General features: G+C 39.9%; 1 protein-coding gene and 1 pseudogene across 11 annotated transcripts in view; both read right to left on the reverse strand.

Annotated features, from left to right (window-relative positions):
• The window catches only part of ZNF800 (zinc finger protein 800), a 54,049-nt gene extending 35,304 nt beyond the window's left edge, over positions 1-18,745 (reverse strand). For 2 of the 11 annotated variants that reach the window (XR_012334059.1, XR_012334060.1), the window contains exons 1-3: positions 16,478-18,730; positions 15,867-15,985; positions 10,703-10,798 (exon numbers count right to left, since the gene is read on the reverse strand). Coding sequence is in view for 8 of the 11 variants with exons in the window: in XM_073809891.1 (XP_073665992.1) it covers positions 10,703-10,798; positions 15,867-15,927 (157 nt within the window). In the remaining 3 variants the exon portion in view is untranslated. Of the gene's footprint in view, positions 1-10,702; positions 10,799-15,866; positions 15,986-16,188; positions 16,208-16,477 lie in introns of those variants that run through there. The other 9 variants (XR_002174193.3, XM_004323891.4, XM_073809891.1 and 6 more) reach the window with 8 other exon arrangements.
• Positions 136-8,806, reverse strand: LOC141279568 (tubulin alpha-1A chain-like; annotated as a pseudogene).
• Positions 18,746-19,283: the final 538 nt, after the last annotated feature.

Raw genomic sequence — 19,283 nt, forward strand, 5'->3', positions numbered from 1 at the left:
TGGAGTATAACTGCTTTACAATGGTGTGTTAGTTTCTGCGGTATAACAAAGTGAATCAGCTATACATAAACATATATCCCCATATCTCCTCCCTCTTGCATCTCCCTCCCCCCACCCTATCCCACCCCCTAGGTGGACAAAAAGCACGGAGCTGATCTCCCTGTGCTATGCGGCTGCTTCCCATTAGCTATCTATTTTACATTTGGTACTGTATATATGTTCATGCCACTCTCTCATTTTGTCTCAGCTTACCCTTCCCCCTCCCCATGTCCTCAAGGTCATTCTCTACTTCTGCGTTTTTATTCCTGTCCGGGCCTAGGTTCTTCAGAACCATTTTTTTTTTAAGATTCCATATATATGTGTTAGCATACAGTATTTGTTTTCCTCTTTCTGACTTACTTCACTCTGTGTGACAGTCTCTAGGTCCATCCACCTCATTACAAATAACTCCATTTCTTTTTATGGCTGAGTAATATTTCATGTATATATGTGGCACATCTTCTTTATCCATTCATCTGTCGATGGACACTTAGGTTGCTTCCATGTCCTGGCTATTGTAAATAGAGCTGCAATGAACATTGTGGTATATGACTCTTTTTGAATTATGGTTTTCTCAGGGTATATGCCCAGTAGTGGCATTACTGGGTCGTATGGTAGTTCTATTTTTAGTCTCTTAAGGAACCTCCACACTGTTCTCCATAGTGGCTGTATCAATTTACATTCCCACCAACAGTGCGAGAGGGTTCCCTTTTCTCCACACCCTCTCCAGCATTTATTGTTTGTAGATTTTTTGATGATGGCCATTCTGACCGGTGTGAGGTGATACCTCATTGTAGTTTTGATTTGCATTTCTCTAATGATTAGTGATGATGAGCATCCTTTCATGTGTTTGTTGGCAATCTGTATATTTTCTTTGGAGAAATGTCTATTTAGATCTTCTGCCCATTTTTGGATTGGGCTGTTTTTTTGATATTGAGCTGCATGAGCTGCCTGTATATTTTGGAGATTAATCCTTTGTCAGTTGCTTCATTTGCAAATATTTTCTCCCATTCTGAGGGTTGTCTTTTTGCCTTGTTTATGGTTTCCTTTGCTGAGCAAAAGCTTTTAAATTTCATTAGGTCCCATTTGTTTATTTTTGTTTTATTTTTCATTTCTCTAGGAGGTGGGTCAAAAAGGATCTTGCTGTGATTTATGTCATAGAGTGTTCTGCCTATGTTTTCCTCTAAGAGTTTTATAGTGTCTGGCCTTACATTTAGGTCTTTAATCCATTTTGAGTTTATTTTTGTGTATGGTTTTAGGGAGTGTTCTAATTTCATTCTTTTACATGTAGCTGTCCAGTCTTCCCAGCACCACTTATTGAAGAGGCTGTCTTCTCTCCATTGTATATTCTTGCCTCCTTTATCAAAGATAAGGTGACCATATGTGAGTGGGTTTATCTCTGGGCTTTCTATCCTGTTCCATTGATCTATCTTTCTGTTTCTGTGCCAGTACCATACTGTCTTGATTACTGTAGCTTTGTAGTATAGTCTGAAGTCACGGAGCCTGATTCCTGCAGCTCTGTTTTTCTTTCTCAAGATTGCTTTGGTTATTCGGGGTCTTTGTGTTTCTATACAAATTGTGAAATTTTTGTTCTAGTTCTGTGAAAAATGCCATTGGTAGTTTCATAGGGATTGCATTGAATCTGTAGATTGCTTTGGGTAGTATAGGCATTTTCACAATGTTGATTTTTCCAATCCAAGAACATGGTATATCTCTCCATCTGTTTGTATCATCTTTAATTTCTTCCATCAGTGTCTTACAGTTTTCTGCATACAGGTCTTTTGTCTCCTTAGGGAGGTTTATTCCTAGGTATTTTATTCTTCTTGTTGCAATGGTAAATGGGAGTGTTTCCTTAATTTATCTTTCAGATTTTTCATCATTAGTGTATAGGAATGCAAGAGATTTCTGGGCATTAATTTTATATCCTACTTTACCAAATTTTATAGCTAAATTACCAAATTCACTGATTAGCTCTAGTAGTTTTCTGGTAGCATCTCTGGGATTCTCTATGTATAGTATCATGTCATCTGCAAACAGTGATAGTTTTACTTCTTTTCTGACTTGGATTGCTTTTATTTCTTTTTCTTCTCTGATTGCTGTGGCTAGGACTTCCAAAACTGTGTTGAATAATAGTGGTGAGAATGGGCAACCTTGTCTTGTTCCTGATCTTAGTGGAAATGGTTTCAGTTTTTCACCACTGAGAACGATGCTGGCTATGGGTTTGTCATATATGGCCTTTATTATGTTGAGGTAAGTTCCCTCTATGCCTACTTTCTGGAGAGTTTTTATCATAAATGGGTGTTGAATTTTGTTGAAAGCTTTTTCTGCATCTATTGAGATGATCATATGGTTTTCCTCCTTCAATTTGTTAATATGGTGTATCACATTGATTGACTTGCATGTATTGAAGAATCCTTGCATCCCTGGAATAAACCCCACTTAATCATGGTTTACAATACTTTTAATGTGCTGTTGGATTCTGTTTGCTAGTATTTTGTTGAGGATTTTTGCATCTATGTTCATCAGTGATATTGGTCTGTAGTTTTGTTTTTTTTGTGACATCTTTGTCTGGTTTTGGTATCAGGGTGATGGTGGCCTCGTAGAATGAGTTTGGGAGTGTTCCTCCCTCTGCTATATTTTGGAAGAGTTTGAGAAGGATAGGTGTTAGTTCTTCTCTAAATGTTTGAACAAATCAACTGGTCAGACCACAACTTTTCAATGTTTAAAGCAGAGTAAGCTTCCCTGTAAAAGCAGCACCTTTGTGACATTTTAACTTTAGTACTCCTCTCCTTTTTCCTCTCCCTCTCCTTCAACAGAATCCACACCAACCTCCTCATAATCCTTCCCAAGGGCAGTCACGTCCTCACGGGCCTCAGAAAACTCTCCTTCCTCCATGCCCTCACCCACGTACCAGTGAACAAAGGCACACTTGCCATACATCAGGTCAAACTTGTGGTCCAGGTGAGCCCAGGCCTCAGTGATGGCTGTGGTGTTGCTCAGCATGCACATAGCTCGCTGTACTTTGGCCAGGTCTCCACCAGGTACCATAGCGGAAGGCTGGTAATTAATGCCAACTTTGAAGCCAGTGGGGCACCAGTCCACAAACTGGATGGTATGCTTGGTCTTGATGGTGGCAATGGCAGCACTGACATCTTTGGGAACCATGTCCCACCATGGTACAACAGGCAGCAAGCCATGTATTTACCATGGAGAGGGTCGCATTTCACCATCTGGTTGGCTGGCTCAAGGCAAGCATTGGTGATGTGTGCTACAGAAAGCTGTTCATGGTAGGCTTTCTCAGCAGAGGTGACAGGGGCATATGTGGCCAGAGGGAAGTGGATAAGGGGATAGGGTACCAGGTTGGTCTGGAATTCCGTCAGATCAACATTCAGGGCTCCACACTATTTGACCTATCAACCTATTCAGGTTAGTATAGGTTGGGCACTCAACATCAAGGTTTCTACGACAGATGATAGATGGCCTCACTGTCTACCGTGAAGGCACAATCAGTGTGCTCCAGGGTGGTGTGGGTGGTGAGGATGGAATTATAGGGTTCAACTACAGCTGTGGAAACCTGAGGGGCTGGGTAAATGGAGAACTCGCAGCTTGGACTTCTTGCCATAATCGACAGACAGATGCTCCACCAGCAGGGAGGTGAACCCAGAACCAGTTCACCCACCAAAGCTGTGGAAAACCAAGAAGCCCTGAAGACTTGTGCACTGGTCAGCCGGTTTTTGAATTGGATCTAAGACGAGGTCAATGATCTCCTTGCCAATGGTGTAGTGACCTCAGGTATAGTTATTGGCAGCATCTTCCTTGCCTGTGATGAGCTGCTCAGGGTGGAAGAGCTGGCGGTAGGTGCCAATGCAAACTTCATCAATGACCGTGGGTTCCAGGTCTACAAACACTGCCCTGGGCACATGCTTGCCAGTGCCTGTCTCACTGAAGAAGGTGTTAAAGGAGTCATCTCCTCCCCCAATCGTCTTGTCGCTTGACATCTGGCCATCGGGCTGGATGCCGTGTTCCAGGTAGCAGAGCTCCCAGCAAACACTGCCGATCTGGACACCAGCCTGGACAACATGGATGGAGATGATAGCTGCTGTTTTGTGGCTGCCAAGCAGATGGCAGACAGGAGGAGGAGAGGCTGTTGCTTCTTATAGCGCGACTCTTAGGCAGTCGATGTAAGAGAAACTGCCTGCTGACTTATCAATCACAAATGCTCCACCACCCTCACGTCACCTATGCACACACACACATACAAACACAGTTGTTTTGATCCAGGCATACCAAAATTCTTTCAGGTCCTTGGATTCACCAAATTCTCTCTCACTTACTTTTCAGGCCTTCACCTATGTTTTTTTTCTCTCTGCCTATAACATTCTCTCATTTCCCTGGTCTGGCTCACTTCTAGCAATCCTTCAGATTCCAGGTTAGATGTCATTTCCTCCAGGAAGCCTTCTCAGACTCCTCCTGTTTTTTGTTAAGAATTCTTCCCCTCGGGCTTCCCTGGTGGCACAGTGGTTGAGAGTCCGCCTGCCGATGCAGGGGACACGGATTTGTGCCCCGGTCCAGGAAGATGCTACATGCCGCGGAGCAGCTGGGCCCGTGAGCCATGGCCACTAAGCCTGCGCGTCCGGAGCCTGTGCTCCGCAAAACGGGAGTGGCCGCAACAGTGAGAGGCCCGCGTACCGCAAAAAAAAAAAAAAAAAAAAATTCTTCTCCTATATTCCCCAGAGCACCCTATACATCTATACTACATAACCCCGCTATCTTGTAATTAGTTACTTTTCTGTATCCCCATTAAACTGGAGGCTTTAAGAAGACAGAGAAGATATCTTTGATGCTCACCACTGTACTCCCAGCTTTCAGGACCAGGCCTGATGGGCATTTGTTAAATGACATACTGAAGAGCCTTCTCTATGTTTCAGAAAACTTCCCTATAAGTAAGATTTCTATTAAGTCTATGTAAAGTTGACCAGAAAGTCAAAAAAGGGACCTGAATGATTTTCCAATTCTGCTTACATACTTTCCAAATGAGAAAAATAAGATGTGCCCTCATTCCATAAATACAGGCAAAAGTTATTCCCTAAGTTAGTTTCAGTTACCATTTAAGGTTTTGTTGGTTTCCCATGGGGACATAACTGCTTTATTCTAATCAGCTACCTTTTTAACTGATTGCTTTGCTCACTGACAATTAGACACAGCAACCAACTGTGCCTCTGTCAACAGTTAAAACTTTCTATAACCTGAAACACGAGACAAGACAGCAGCAAAAGTTCATCTAGACAGCCACAAAAGTTCTTCCACAACTCCTAACCCTGAGAGAGAGAGAGAGCCATGCTGCCTTACCCCTAATTATTCCTTTTCCTATATTTAACTCTTTTTCTTGCCTTAGGTTTTTAAATTATCTTAGAAGTCACTACATACTGCTTACATACTGCTTACATAGATCATCAATCAGTATCTTTCAAAAAACCAGCCTTCCAAAGGGAAAGCTTTTGATGCCTAGAAATTAACTAATTAATGAATATTTCAGATTATCACGCACAATGGATGCTCAATAAAATTTAGTTAAACCTCATCAAGGGTTTCTCCTGTGCTATCAATTAATGCCAAACACATTGTATACACTGATAAAAATGTTTAAAAAATTATTTTCAAAAGGAATCAATATTCAATCTTACATTAGGTTCGGTGGCAGTCAGTTGACATGACATAATATTAATTCTAACTCTTCAGTGCTAGACAAAGATAAACTTTCCTTTTCTCCCTTAATATACTGATATGTTGATCAATGATAAGTTGCAGCAATAATGATTTTTAAATAGTATACTGCATGCTTTATTGCTGACTCACACATGAGCTCAGTTTCTTTAGGATGACTGTTTAACCACAATATCATCCCAACACTGCAAGCAAATCTGTAACTCGTGTCATACCTCCTGAGTTCCAAGACCAGTACGAAGGGAATTTCGTACTGATCATCCTTAACGTAAGAAAACTTAGGAAAATTGAAATTGTTATCTTAAAACCACCACCTACAAAGGTTGGTTAAAAAAAAATTACTAAATTATGGAACACTGCCACATACTACAATAAATTTATAAGTAGAATAAAATTATTTTAGTGCCTACTTGGTGAATCTTTCGTTTAGTCTTACACACATTTATTGAACACCTATTAAATACCAGGTACAATGTTATTCACTGAAGACATGAGAAGTGAAGGATATGATCTGCACCCTTGAGAAATTCCCTAATATAAACGGCTGCTCTCCTAGGAACACAGCCCCAGATGAGATGCTTTGAAGATGAATGTAAGAACAATAAAACAAATCTACATTTTTCTTATTCATCCCCAAAATATGCACTCTGATTTAAAACTTCCTACAGTTGCTATGTATCAACCAAAAAAAAACCCCAAAAAATCCATCATATAATATGGCACTATCTTATGTATCTCTGATAAATCACACTTCCAGGACAGAGGCATCACCATCCAGTCATAGCTTACACTAACTCCAAGAAATGTTGCTTTAAGCAATAAAAAATAAATAAAAACTCTTCTAAGAAAGTAAATGACCAAACTTAAATTTAATTAATGACAATAGCAAACATCACACAAAGCCAATTCTCATTTTTCACTGCAATTTATTCCTCCCTAAGATTCAAAAAAGATGCTACTTGCAAATAGTAGTAATGTGTTCTATAGGTAGAATCTTTCTTCTATAATACAGTTGACCCTTGAACAAACACAGGGGTTAGGGATGCCAACACTCTGCACAGTCAAAAATCTGCATATAACCTACAGTCCTCCTTATACTCCCTTCCTCCATATCCTCACTTCTGCATCCTTGGATTCAATCAACCAAGGATCGTCTGATACTGTAATATTTACTATTGAAAAACTCCGCAAAAAATAGACCTGCGCAGTTCACACCCATGGTGAATGTTCAAGAATCAACAGTATAATATTGTAAAAAGAGATAATATATATTTCAAGAATTCAAAAAAAGATGTCAACTTCATATTAAAGACTAGTTATGAATACTGGACAATTTTCCATTTTTCTGCTTCTAACCTTAGGGCATTCCACAGCTCCTTTGCCTCTACCAGAAGACTAAGCGACTAAGAAAGAATATTAAGCTCAATTAATCAATTATTTATAAATACCTCATGGAAGTACACCTTTTTTGTTATTTAAAATTTTGTTTCCATTTGGGGAGAGAGGTTGGGAAAAGAAGGAAGCTAAAATAAAAGTTAATAGAGGGAGGGTTGGATTGGGAGTTTGGGACTAGCAGATACAAACTAATATATAGAGGACAGATAAACAACAAGATCCTATTGTATAGCACAGGGAACTATATTCAGTATCTGGTAATAAATTAAAATGGAAAAGAATATGAAAAAGAATTAATATATGCATATAACTGAATCACTTTGCTGTACACCAGAAACTAACACAACATTGTAAATCAACTATTTCTTTAAAAAAGTTAATAGATACGAGGGAAATTTGAAGACAAAAAGTCACAGACATGATCCTGGAAGGACTGACACAACTAAGGAAAGGCTCGAGCAAAGGGCAGGGCACAGTCAAGGTAGTACCTGAAGCCAGGATTCAAAGCAAACAGCATGTCTCAAGTCACCCAACCATCAGGGATTTCAGAGTAGAAAATCTGCAAGTAGGGGCAAAACAGGCAGCCTTCTAAAAAAAATGAGGTATCTATCTATGGACAGATGTCAAACAACAGTGGAAAGTACTGTTAAAAAACCAAAGATACCTAACTATGCAGAGTCAGCTACTCCTTGTATTAGGAAGAAAGTGAGGAATATATGCTCATATGTGTGTAGAAGGTCTCTAGAAGAAGACACAAACCATGTAGCCGTGCTGTCTGAACAAAGACACTTACTTTTGTATTTCTGTATACCCTTTTATACCTCTTTATTATTTTTTTAAACAACTTATTCCAAAAAGAAAAGTCTATTCAGATTACAAGTTAAGCAGATAGAAATAGGGAGAGATTAGAGGTTAAGAAGTATTTGTAATTTAAAGCCAGGAAAACAGTCCAAAGCAAAAGCTGAAGTGTGAAGCAAAGAAAATGAGTCAAAACTGGTCAAGCAGTCAGTACAGCACACATGGGGTTGGTGGACCTAAAAAATGAGTCAACTCCTTCCTCAGCCTTTTACGAACTTCCAGCTTGGGTAGGAATTAATAGCAGGTCAAAGAGAGCCCAGTTTAGGCAGGAGACCATGAATCCTTTAAGCAAAGCTGATACCGGAGCTGAAGACAACTATCTTGAGCTTGAAGACAAAGGCAGATATCCTAACACATTACTACTGCCCAACCTGGTTTAGCCTGTGAAGGTTAACAAGAGCAAAAGCATAGACTTCAAAGTTCTATCTTCAAATACCTGTCAGATACAAAACACCACCAAGATTGTTCTTTAAATGCAATGTGTGTGACCCAGCTGTAATGGAAAGAGCCTAGAAAGAGATGAGTCATTGAGGGGCTGCTTGGGAGTAGAGTGAGACCGGGAGAAACTTACACGAGTCTCAGGATGAGAAGGGATCTTAGACCCTAAGTCATGAGGCCCCAACTTCCAGCTCATCCTCTCAAGGTTTCAGTCAGCCAAGGCTTATATACCTCAGTGCTAAAGAAGAGCTACCTTAGGAGACTTGAGATTATCCAGATACGTAAGAGATTACTATCTTGAGGAAATTAGAATTACTTAGCTATGAGATACACTAATGAAGTAAAAGAATTCCTTTTTTAATCCACAATTAGTTTCTTTGTACCATTCAGCATATTTCTAAATCATCTCTAATTTAAATGATAGGGTACTTAGAGAATTTAAATTATAGTATTTTCAAAATTTGTTTGGGGGAAAAAAAAAAACTCAGAAGGCAAATTTACCAGGGACATTTAAGAAAGAACATATTACCCATTTCACAGTCCCTTTCCTTCAGCTTTGTAAAGAAACAATAAACACAGAAAACAGATACAACCACAGTGCAATGGAAAAACACGTAATTTCCTTTTTAAATATTCACCTTCCAAAGTTAAAAAAATATATAGATTTTGGGTACAGGAGCTTATTGAGAAGGTATTTTTTACAAGACAAAGCACAAATAAATGAAACAATTCTAACTTCTTAATCAAATAACACTATAATAAACTGAAGCAGTATAAAATAACTTCGTTAATCCCAAATTATGAATTTTTAAAAAAGAAACCTATATAGCAAGGAATATGACTATGTGAAGCTATTACCTTCATTTCCATGATATGAGAAAGAACAAAAAGAAATTTTATCTCTATACTAAAAGTAGCTAACAGAAACTCTAACTACAAATAAAAACTAACCATTCTTCTGTTATGCCAGAAACGTATTTAAATACTGCCTCTAATTAGAAAAATTTTAATTGTATTTACCACAGGAGAATTTGACATATTATTTATTTCTGTTAACCAAGGGCAATTATCAAAAGTAAAAAACAACAACAAAAAACACAGTAAAATACGTTATACCACCATCCAACATTAAGCATAGGCATATGGTATACACGAAATATTTACTGACTTAAATATACATAAAAGCAATGCCATAAGGACTACAGATGAAAAGTATAAGAAATGAATCTTAGACTCAGAAATTTATTTTAGATTAAAGAACAATCTATTTCTTAGAATCCTAAAGTAAATCAAATAGATACTACTTCCCTTTAAAATGATTTAAAAACAAGCACCTCAAAAAATTTCTCAATACAAAACAAATGGTTTCATATAAATTATCTTTTTCTTTGAATCTCAGAAATTTTTGATTATGATATAATAAGCTTTAAAATAATAACAAAAGATAGTCTAACCCTGTAATTGCCCACCACTTAGGTGTCCATCAGTCATGTATGTTTGCTTGTTCATATTTGATTTAATAGCCTGCAATGTCAGAGAAGCCATATCCACAAGAGGTGGACAAGTGGATCATAAGAATCACAGCAACCTAAGACTTTACAAAACACTGTAGTTCTAACAGTTCTCAACCATTTATACTTAGTGAGCAACACCTACTTTAGAGCACTGGATTGTAACTGCACAAATATACTTATTATATATCCATTATTATAGCAATCTAATGGAAAGAAAAGCTAAACAAATATATCTAAATATCAGGGCTGGAATAATCTTTTTTCTATCTGTGCTCTACTAAAGATATTGAAACTCCAGGGTTAGGTAGGAGATGGTGAGTCACATAAACAGAGATGATAAAGTAATTAATCTAGAACAAGGGACATCTCAGACATTCTGAGTAAATAATCTACTCTGTCAAAGCTCATAAAGACCCTGTATAATCTACTACCGTCCTTTGAGAGTTTATAAAGAACATGCCAAAAAATAACAATGAATCTTTGCCAGCAAATATACCACATATTTCTTTAAACCATACTAAATACTTTTTAAATTAGTATATAATATATAGTACTGAAAAGGAATCTCTATCAAGTCAATATTTACTCATCCACTTTTTAAAAATGACAATCAAAAGTATTCTGTAAAGAAAACCAATGTATACATTTTATTTTTAAAAAATTATTTCTAAGGATTTCTAGGTAGTTTTTAGCTACTATGTGAAGATTGAAAATACATCCTAAAACATTCATACCTGATCGAAAGCACTCAATTATTTGCTGAATACCAGATTTGGATGTCTGTAGTGGTTGCTGTAACAAAGGAGCATCTCCAGGTTCCAGGATATAAACTACATGGAAGACAAACACCCAACCCAATCCCCACAAAAAAAGGGTTATTTATTTAAATCATTTACTATTGAAGTAAAACAATGGTTTGCTATAATCATGTTAATGACAATCACACTTTTTTGTATGTACTCCACCATTATCTTTGTAAGGCAAAATGAAATAATGGGAAAAATGTAACTAAAATTTTTCTCAATTCAAGGTGAAACTAAGGCTACTGAGACTATGCATTAAGTTCAAATGCAAAGATCTTACTATTTTGGTGTTAGTTAGTACATATTAGTCATGTTTGCCTTTTTATTCCCCTTGAAGAGGAACCACTATATTTAACCAAAATTCTAGGGCAATGATAACCTAGCCACACCTCATAAACCATTCCAAAACTCTCCAATCTAGTACAGCTCTCTGGGCAATTAAGAGAGCAAAACTCAAAAACCACTACCTAAGGAAAGAACTGGTCAAGTGCACAACGACAGATGTACAAGAAAGTTCACTGCAGCACTCTGCAGTACTGTAAATAATTGAGAAAAATTTCAAACAACTTAGAAGTCTCTCAAAAGGAACCAGACTAAATAAACTATGAAATATCCATACAACAGAATCTCTCACGGCTCTTACACAGCATGAGCTAGGTCTACATGTACTGACAACAAAGGATGTCAATACTACATTGCTAAGCAACAAAAACAGGTTATAGAATGTGACCTCAATTATATTAATATATATTTCAGGAGCTACAGAAAGAAATAAATTCAAGGTATATGTGTGTCTATGTATAAATGCTAATATAAACACAGAAAGTCTGATGGGATACCAACGAAATTTAACAATGGTTCTTTCCATCAGGGTGGGCTTATAGGGGTGATTTTCACTTTCTGCCTCACACTTCACTAGCCTGGGCTTTTGGAAGTGTGCACTTTAGAAAGTAAGCATTTTTATAATAAGTAAAAATAATATTCCCATTGTAAAAGTAAAAATTTTCATATACAGAGGTCTATATCATGCCTGCTTTCCAAAATTCCCAGAGTAGCAGTATAAATATATAATATAAATAAGATTATGGTAATAAGAAACAAGGTAACTGAAAAGGAAAACTGAAGTTTCCCATCAGATATCAAATAAAGAGATAGTTGTGGTGGAGAAAAACTGGCCATTTTAATTACCTCTTTTTTTCCAATATGTTATAATGTTTTACCGTCTTAACCCAGATGATATTTTACCATCATCTGCTCAGTGTGAGAAGATAAGGAGGGTTACTTCAGTAATGTGTGCTGCTACTGCTTCAGGGCCCAGGCTTGGACAGCATTTAGCTGTCTGATAAAGCCTGCTAGGCTATGTGTAGAGACACAGCCTTAGATTCTCATTTTGGTTTCAACTCTTAAGTTCAGCGTACACAAAGGGGAGGAACTATGTCTCAGGACCAAATCATTCCATTAAGCAAAATTTTCCCAATTTTAAGAGAAACTCTGAGGTGTTTTTAAGAACATACACGCAAATACAACTCATTTTGGGAATATCTGACATTGGCACTAACTGCAGTGGTTAAGAACAGAAGACTCCAGACCTGGACTGATTGCGCTGAAATTCTTTTGCTACCAATAACTAGATACCACTAGGGCAAATTACACTCTCTGATTTCTCTGTTCTCATCTCTAAAATGCAGATAATAAAAGTACCCAAATCATAGGGCTGTGCGAGGATTAAATTGGCTAATGCAGGTACCTGGTTATATCAGAGCCTGGAATATAGTAAAGGCTCAATAAATGTTCTAGCACCATCATCATCATAATCTACAAATCAACTGCCTTCCTGACACCAAAAACTGAAAAATCTTTTCCAAAATCTAAGAGAAGTAGAATGCAGCCCCTTAGAGAAACAACAGTAGAAGTTTGTAAGTAGACTGATGATATCATTTATTTAGGTTAGATATTCTTTCCAGTATTTGTACACTGTAACAACCAATAACTGATTATAAAAAATAATAACTACAGATGATAGGGTAGAAGTTATACAATTTTAAAGAACTAAAAAGCTTGAAGGCCTGGCTCTCTAAGTGACAAGAATTCTAGAAAGGAAGAATGAAAAAAAGAGTAATGAATAAGGGAGAAATATGGGGGAAAAAAATGGAAACTTCTCCTTAGAGCCCCCTTTCTTCATTTAGGTATATGCTCCAGAAAACTTCCTGTAATACACTAACTTCCACTTCCACATAACAACATCTGATTTTAAAGCTAGAGCAAAATTTTGTTACCCATAACCATCACTGGTACCACCAGAATACATACACATCCTGAGATACCATTCAAAATAACCCCAGGGTTAGTTCAGTTATGAGTGGACACATTCATTTGGTATACACATCTGTGTAGGTCCCCTTGTAAGAAACTTTTCTTTCTTCATGAAAACATACTCTCAATCCTAAAAAAACTTTATATGTTAGTATTTTATAAAATTTCCTCTTACATATCCTAACATCCCTCCCAAGATCAGGTTACATGACCATTCAGGAAAAAAAGAGCATCTCTCTCCAGCCAAAAAACACAAACGCTCAGAAGTTAACACCTTTCTTTACATCCTTTCAAGAACACACTTCCCAGAATAAAACACCCACTTTTTTAAGTCTCTCCTACCTTAAAATAAGCCCCTTAAAATATCCTTCTACCTATGATGTCTGAGATTTGCTTTCAAACAGTAGAGAGTAGGGGAGCAGTTGGAGGATGGAGAAGGGAACTGTGGGGAGGGGAGAATACAGATCAAAAGAGCTTGTCCACATATTGATAACTGATGGAGTTGTGTAATGGCTACATCAGGTTCCTTATACCATTCTCTCTACTTCTGAACATCTGAAAATTTCTCTAACAAAAAACTTTCTTAAAACATAACTAAGAATATTTGACATACACTGATAGACTTATAACACCACCCCTCAATACAAATTGATCCATCCTATCAAAACCTGCTCAGGAACACACTGCTCTCATTCAGAACTCACCTATCGTTCATAATCCAAAGGAGGTCAGACCTCTTGGGACAGCTCATTAAAAGATCTTCTCAAACATCATGTCACCGTCTTTCCTCCATCTGAGGGCATCCTCTTTTTAAAACTACCATAACATATTCCTCTCAATAATGGCCCATACCTTCCTCTGAAATAATGACAATTAACTACCCCGTAAGTTAAACTTTTGGCTTTCCACTGAACTAAATCCTCAGGAAGTGTTTACTTCTAACTAAGAAAGTGAAGAAATACCAACCACTTTTGACATGACAGTCTGAAAAATAAGTTGCATGGGAAAAGTTCCTGGCAAAATAAAGTTGAAATTTTTCAATTAATGCAGCTTATCTGAATTTGTGTTAATGAGGGAGAAAAAGCAGAAAAGTTCCAACACATATTTAAAAGTTCAACTCTGGAAAACCTCTTTAAAAAGACATTAAAGTATCTAGAAAACTTTAATTACCAGAATATATACTTTATAAATAAGGTATGGTCACAAATTATCTTACTTGTTTACTTACGTCTATCTCTTCCCACTCAAACGTTCCATGAGGGGGTGAGCTTATCTGTTTTGTTCACCACTTATATCCCCATTGCCTTGAGTAGTGCCTAGCCCCTAACCGGTGCTCCATAAAGATTTGTCAAAGAGATAAAGAAATGAGTGACCAAATAAATTTCTTCCTAAATAAGAAGTTTTAATATGATGATTTAATTAACTAATGCAACTCAAATGACTTCTCAGAAAAAAAATGGAATAAAAAGACAGTGGAACACAAGTATAAGAAGTCATTCACAGCTTTGTACTTCAAAACTAGCAAAAATCCATTCAACATTTGGCAAAACGTTAAGTGATATATCATCACTTCAAAGATACAAAATATGCAGCAGAAAGGATGGTGAAAGGTAGGTAGATCAGGAACAGTTGAATAAACACTGGATTCCACCCTGGGATTGCCTGTTTTACTAGAAGAGGTATTATTTTCAGCAAATCAGTGGGGATAGGGTCATAGCACAAATTTTATTCTCATGTGTACCAAAGTGTTCCGAAAATAGTTCTTCCCCTTTTACCATTGCCATTTTTTCCCATTATACAAAAAAAGTACTCTACTTTACATGAACTCTACTGTGACAAAACCAAGTACATTAGTGCAGTTAAAATACTCCAACAAAAAAACAAGCAAAAGTATTAAAAAGTCCTAATAACTTTTAGGTCAAAAATAATGATAAACAACTGCCTTTGAACTGTAACAGAAGAGCCCTTAGTTGGTTTAGTGACTGTGTATTCAAGGATTCCCTTTTTAAGCTGTATCTCTAAATGTTTGTGACAAAGCACATCATACTTCTAATAAGCAGAGAAACTATTAAGAGTTTATATATCACATTTATTAAAGTGTTGTAATACTCTTCATGAGCCTTCAAAAAGCAACTTCTTCATTTCATAAATTCAACTCGAAAGAGTTCCACTGAACAAACTATCCTAAAAATATTTATGTATTCTATCTAAATATTCAGATTTTGCAACAATGTGCTCTGTCCAAGAAATTTCTTTAAGAGGTTCCACTTAACAAAACCTGATTCTTCCAACAAGTTGACTTCAGCAAACTTTTCTTAGCCCAAACTAAACTCATTTTTAAGTTTAAGCATTATTCTGTCTCTAAGCACTATCAAAGCACGAGAAACTTTGTTTTTAAAAATTTACATGAAACAGCTTCCTCGAAGATAATGCCAGTATTCTACTACCCATTTTTTCCTTTCTCTTCAGTTTTAAACATTCACAGAGCATGAGGGTATACTACTAACTGCAGGCTGCCTTGAAAGAAAAGGAAAGGGGATTGAGTAATTGATCTTGTGGAAAAGATTTAAGGTGACACTTGCAGTACTTTTTTTAAGAGATCAAGCAGGGGAGATCTCTTGTTTGTACAAGCTTTTAGCTTCATAACTGGTTTTATGCTGGGGGAAATTATAGCCTGCTTAGTTAGGAATGTCTTCTTGGGCAGGAGGTAAGGAGAACTAAAAGAAAACAGAAGGCAGAGCGGCTCTGGTGGAGGGCAAAGTAAGTGAAGAAAGGCGTATACCTGGTTCACAGCATCCGTGATGATGGTGGTCAGTCTGACAGTATTTGTCCCTTAAAGGCATTTTCAGTGGGCGCGACCTACTTTCCTTTCACTGTAAGAAGCTCTTCATTGCGGCTTGGCTGTTGAAAGAAGCACAAACCCGTCACTCAGCCTGAACTTCCTGGGGGGGTTCTGGCTGCATTTTCCAGAAACGTTCCCCTCACCCGCCCTCCGCTTGCCCTCCGCTTGCCCTCCACAGCCCTGCACCCTCCTCTCGAACTGAGAAAGAAAAACGCACGAAGGCTTCTTCAGCCCGAACTCCCGCACAGGTTCACCGCCCTACCCGGAAACGCAGCCCCGGGCGCGCAGGGCAAGGGCCTGGCCGGCTGCGCGGGCGGCGGCGGCGGCGGTGGCGGCCTCGCCTTCCCGGGCGGGCGCGCGCGGAGACGGTGGCGCGGAGCGCAGCGGGCACGGCCGGCGCCGGGGCCCGTGGGGCGGGGGGCGCGGCGGCCGGGCGGCCGAGGTGTAGCTCCCGCCGGCGGCCGGCCCACGTCGCGCCCTCCCGCGACGCACGTGCGCCAGGGTCTCCCCGGCTGAACCCCCGTCCCCCCAACCAAGTGCGCCCAACTTACTGAACTCTTAGGGCGGGCCGACGGGCGGGCGGAAGGAAGGAAGGCAGGCCGGACGGCCGCGGGGACAGCCTGGCGTGAGAGGCGGCTTCGGGCCCCACCTGGCGCAGCCTCGCCGGACCGCGCGAAGGGACCGGGGTTCGGGCCAGACGCGCTCCCAGAGATTCCCCGCCGGCGCTGACGCGGAAGCGCCGCAGCTCACCACGTCCCTCCGCGGCCCGAGGCGACGGCTGTGGCGGCGGCTCACGGCGTCCCTCCGCGCTGTGGAGCTGGCGGGCGGGCTGACGGCGCGCGGGCGCAGGCAGTTGACAGGAGGTACCGCCCCGCAGCCGCTGCCGCCGCCACCGAAGGAGCCGGAACCGGAGCGGGCAGGACCCGAGGCGCCCCTTGCCAGGGCAACGGCTGCCGCCGGAGCCCGGCTCCCCTCAGCGCCGCTCCACCTGCGACGGTCCCTCAGGCTTTTGGAGAGGGGCGGGGAAGGATGGGGGTTTCCCCCGCCTTGGGCTCCTTTTGGTAATAGTTGTTGTTTCAGGAAACTTTATTAAGTCAGTCTCTCTCTTTCTCTGTCTGCCCCTCCACGAAGAGCCTGAGCTGCCGCCGCAGAGCGGGTAGGAAGGGGGAAGCAGAGACTCGCCGGCTGCGACAGGGAGCGACTGACTGACCCCGGACGGAGATGGGGCGAGGGCAGGAAGTGACAAGCTCTCGGAGTGGGTGGGGGGAGTGTGGCCGGCACGCCCGGGAGCGCTGCGCGCATGCGCCCAGCCCGGCGCCCCCGACGGTGGGGTGGCGACGCTCTGCGGCCGGGCGCGGGGAGGGAGCCGGGGCGGGTGGCGCGGCCCGGGTCTCGAAGCGGCCGTACTCCCGCACGTCCCCGGCGGACTGGGAGCCGAAGTCCTGGGCTTCGCGGGCCGAGAGGTGTGAGGCCCCTGGTGCGGTGATTGCGCCCGGGAGACGGACTGCTGGGCAACCAAACTGTTGCTATCGCTTTTCTTCTTTCGGTGGAACCGAAACGGGAGGCTTGTAAAAGCAAGGGAGGGAACTGTAGGAAAAGGCTTGGCAAATGCGTAAGCCGTAAATCGTGGTGATTCCGAAAAAGTTGTCATAAATGGTACAAGTGGAACTTTTTTTTTTTTAAACCCAACAATTTCCGAAGTGTGTCTCTCAGAACTTCGGGGGTTTTAGCAGGTCCTTGGGAGGAATACAACCTAGTTGGTGGAAGATCGGTATTGATTGCAGCTGCGCTCCGCTTCTGGCACCTGAAAGTGAAGTTGGGTCACGTGGGCTGTACGCACTTTTTCTCATCGGCGCTCTCTTCCAGCTTGGAAAATCCCCCAAGATCGCAGTGGTCTGTCAAATTCAGCAAACCCGTGTGCCGCTGCTCGGGGGCAGGAGAGACGCCTCCCCCGCCTTCTCCCCGACGCCTAGGATGGAATTCTTGCTCCAGAAGCAAATATGAAAATTTTAAGACAGAAGAAGCCCCTTTGCTTTGTTTATCTCCATCTCTCCCCCCCCACCCCCAAGATCCACTTCGTAGTTAGCTTGCCAGTTTTCGGATCCCTGAAAAACAAAGTTTCGTAGATAGGCTTTTGGAAAAACAAATGAGTGACTGAAATCTATTTTCAGAATTAAAAGTTAAGTTTGTAGTAGACCCAGTAATTGATAAATTTGTTACTGTAAAAATATTGAATGGAACATTTGCATAGGTCCTAAGGGATTGTAGCAGCTTGGTTATAGGGGTGACAGGAAAAGGATAGGAAAATGAAAAACTTTTTAAAAGGAATTCCACGTACTGTACATTCTACATACTAACTGGTTACCTTAGTATGTTTGATCTCTTTATCTGTCCCATTGTCAAGAAGCAATACAAAACATCAAACTAAAATGAAATGCCACAATTTATAAACCAGTGTAAAATAAACTACGTCCACATGATGGTGTTATGAAGCCAATTTAAAAAATCACATTTTTATAATATTGTGTGTAATATGCTTAAGCAAAAAAATAGAAAAAAATTTTAAACGTGACCCTTAACAGTGGATTTTATTTAACACTGGAGATCTTTGGTAAAATTTGAGGTGAAATATTGTCTTCACTTTTGGAAGATCTTTTCCTACTTTAATAAGCAAATTTATCATAGGTTTAAAAAATGAATATACAATTTTAAGTTTTCATAAACCTGAAAAGGCATCTCTTTGGATATGTAAGAGTTGTAAATGTTTGCTGACCAGATGTGAATAAAAAATGTTTAGTTTCCTGAGTAAATGCAGTATTATTTATATTGTACTTCAAAGTGGTCATTACTAGAGGGTCCTCAAAATTGCTTGTTAATAGAATAAGTTTTAAACAATTTTTGAAAAATTAGAATTATAGACAAGATTGTAATGTGCATGTGGGTAGAACAAATATTGAACCCTGAATCATAGAATTTTAAAGAGGAAAAGAAACCATGGAAGTTACATAGTAAACCTTACTTTATAGGCAGAAAACTGAAACCCAGATAGGTTAACTGATTTGCTGAAGGTCACACAGTAACAGAACTGGGTCTAGGACCTAGATCATTCCCTTTATAAAATAACAATGCTAGTATCTGACATGTTTTGCGTAATATGTTTTAAGCTCAAGCATTAACTCATTTAATCCTAACAACAATTCAATAAGATTTTGTTATCATTCCATTCTTCAGGGGGAGAAACTGAGGCAAAGAATAGTTAAATAACTCATCAAGGTTACAGCTGATAGGCAACTGAACCAGCATTTGAACCCAAATGGTATGGCTCTGGAACTCATGACCTTAGTCACTATGTTATGC

Source organism: Tursiops truncatus, chromosome 9 (assembly GCF_011762595.2).
Source record: "Tursiops truncatus isolate mTurTru1 chromosome 9, mTurTru1.mat.Y, whole genome shotgun sequence".
Lineage (NCBI taxonomy): Eukaryota > Metazoa > Chordata > Mammalia > Artiodactyla > Delphinidae > Tursiops > Tursiops truncatus.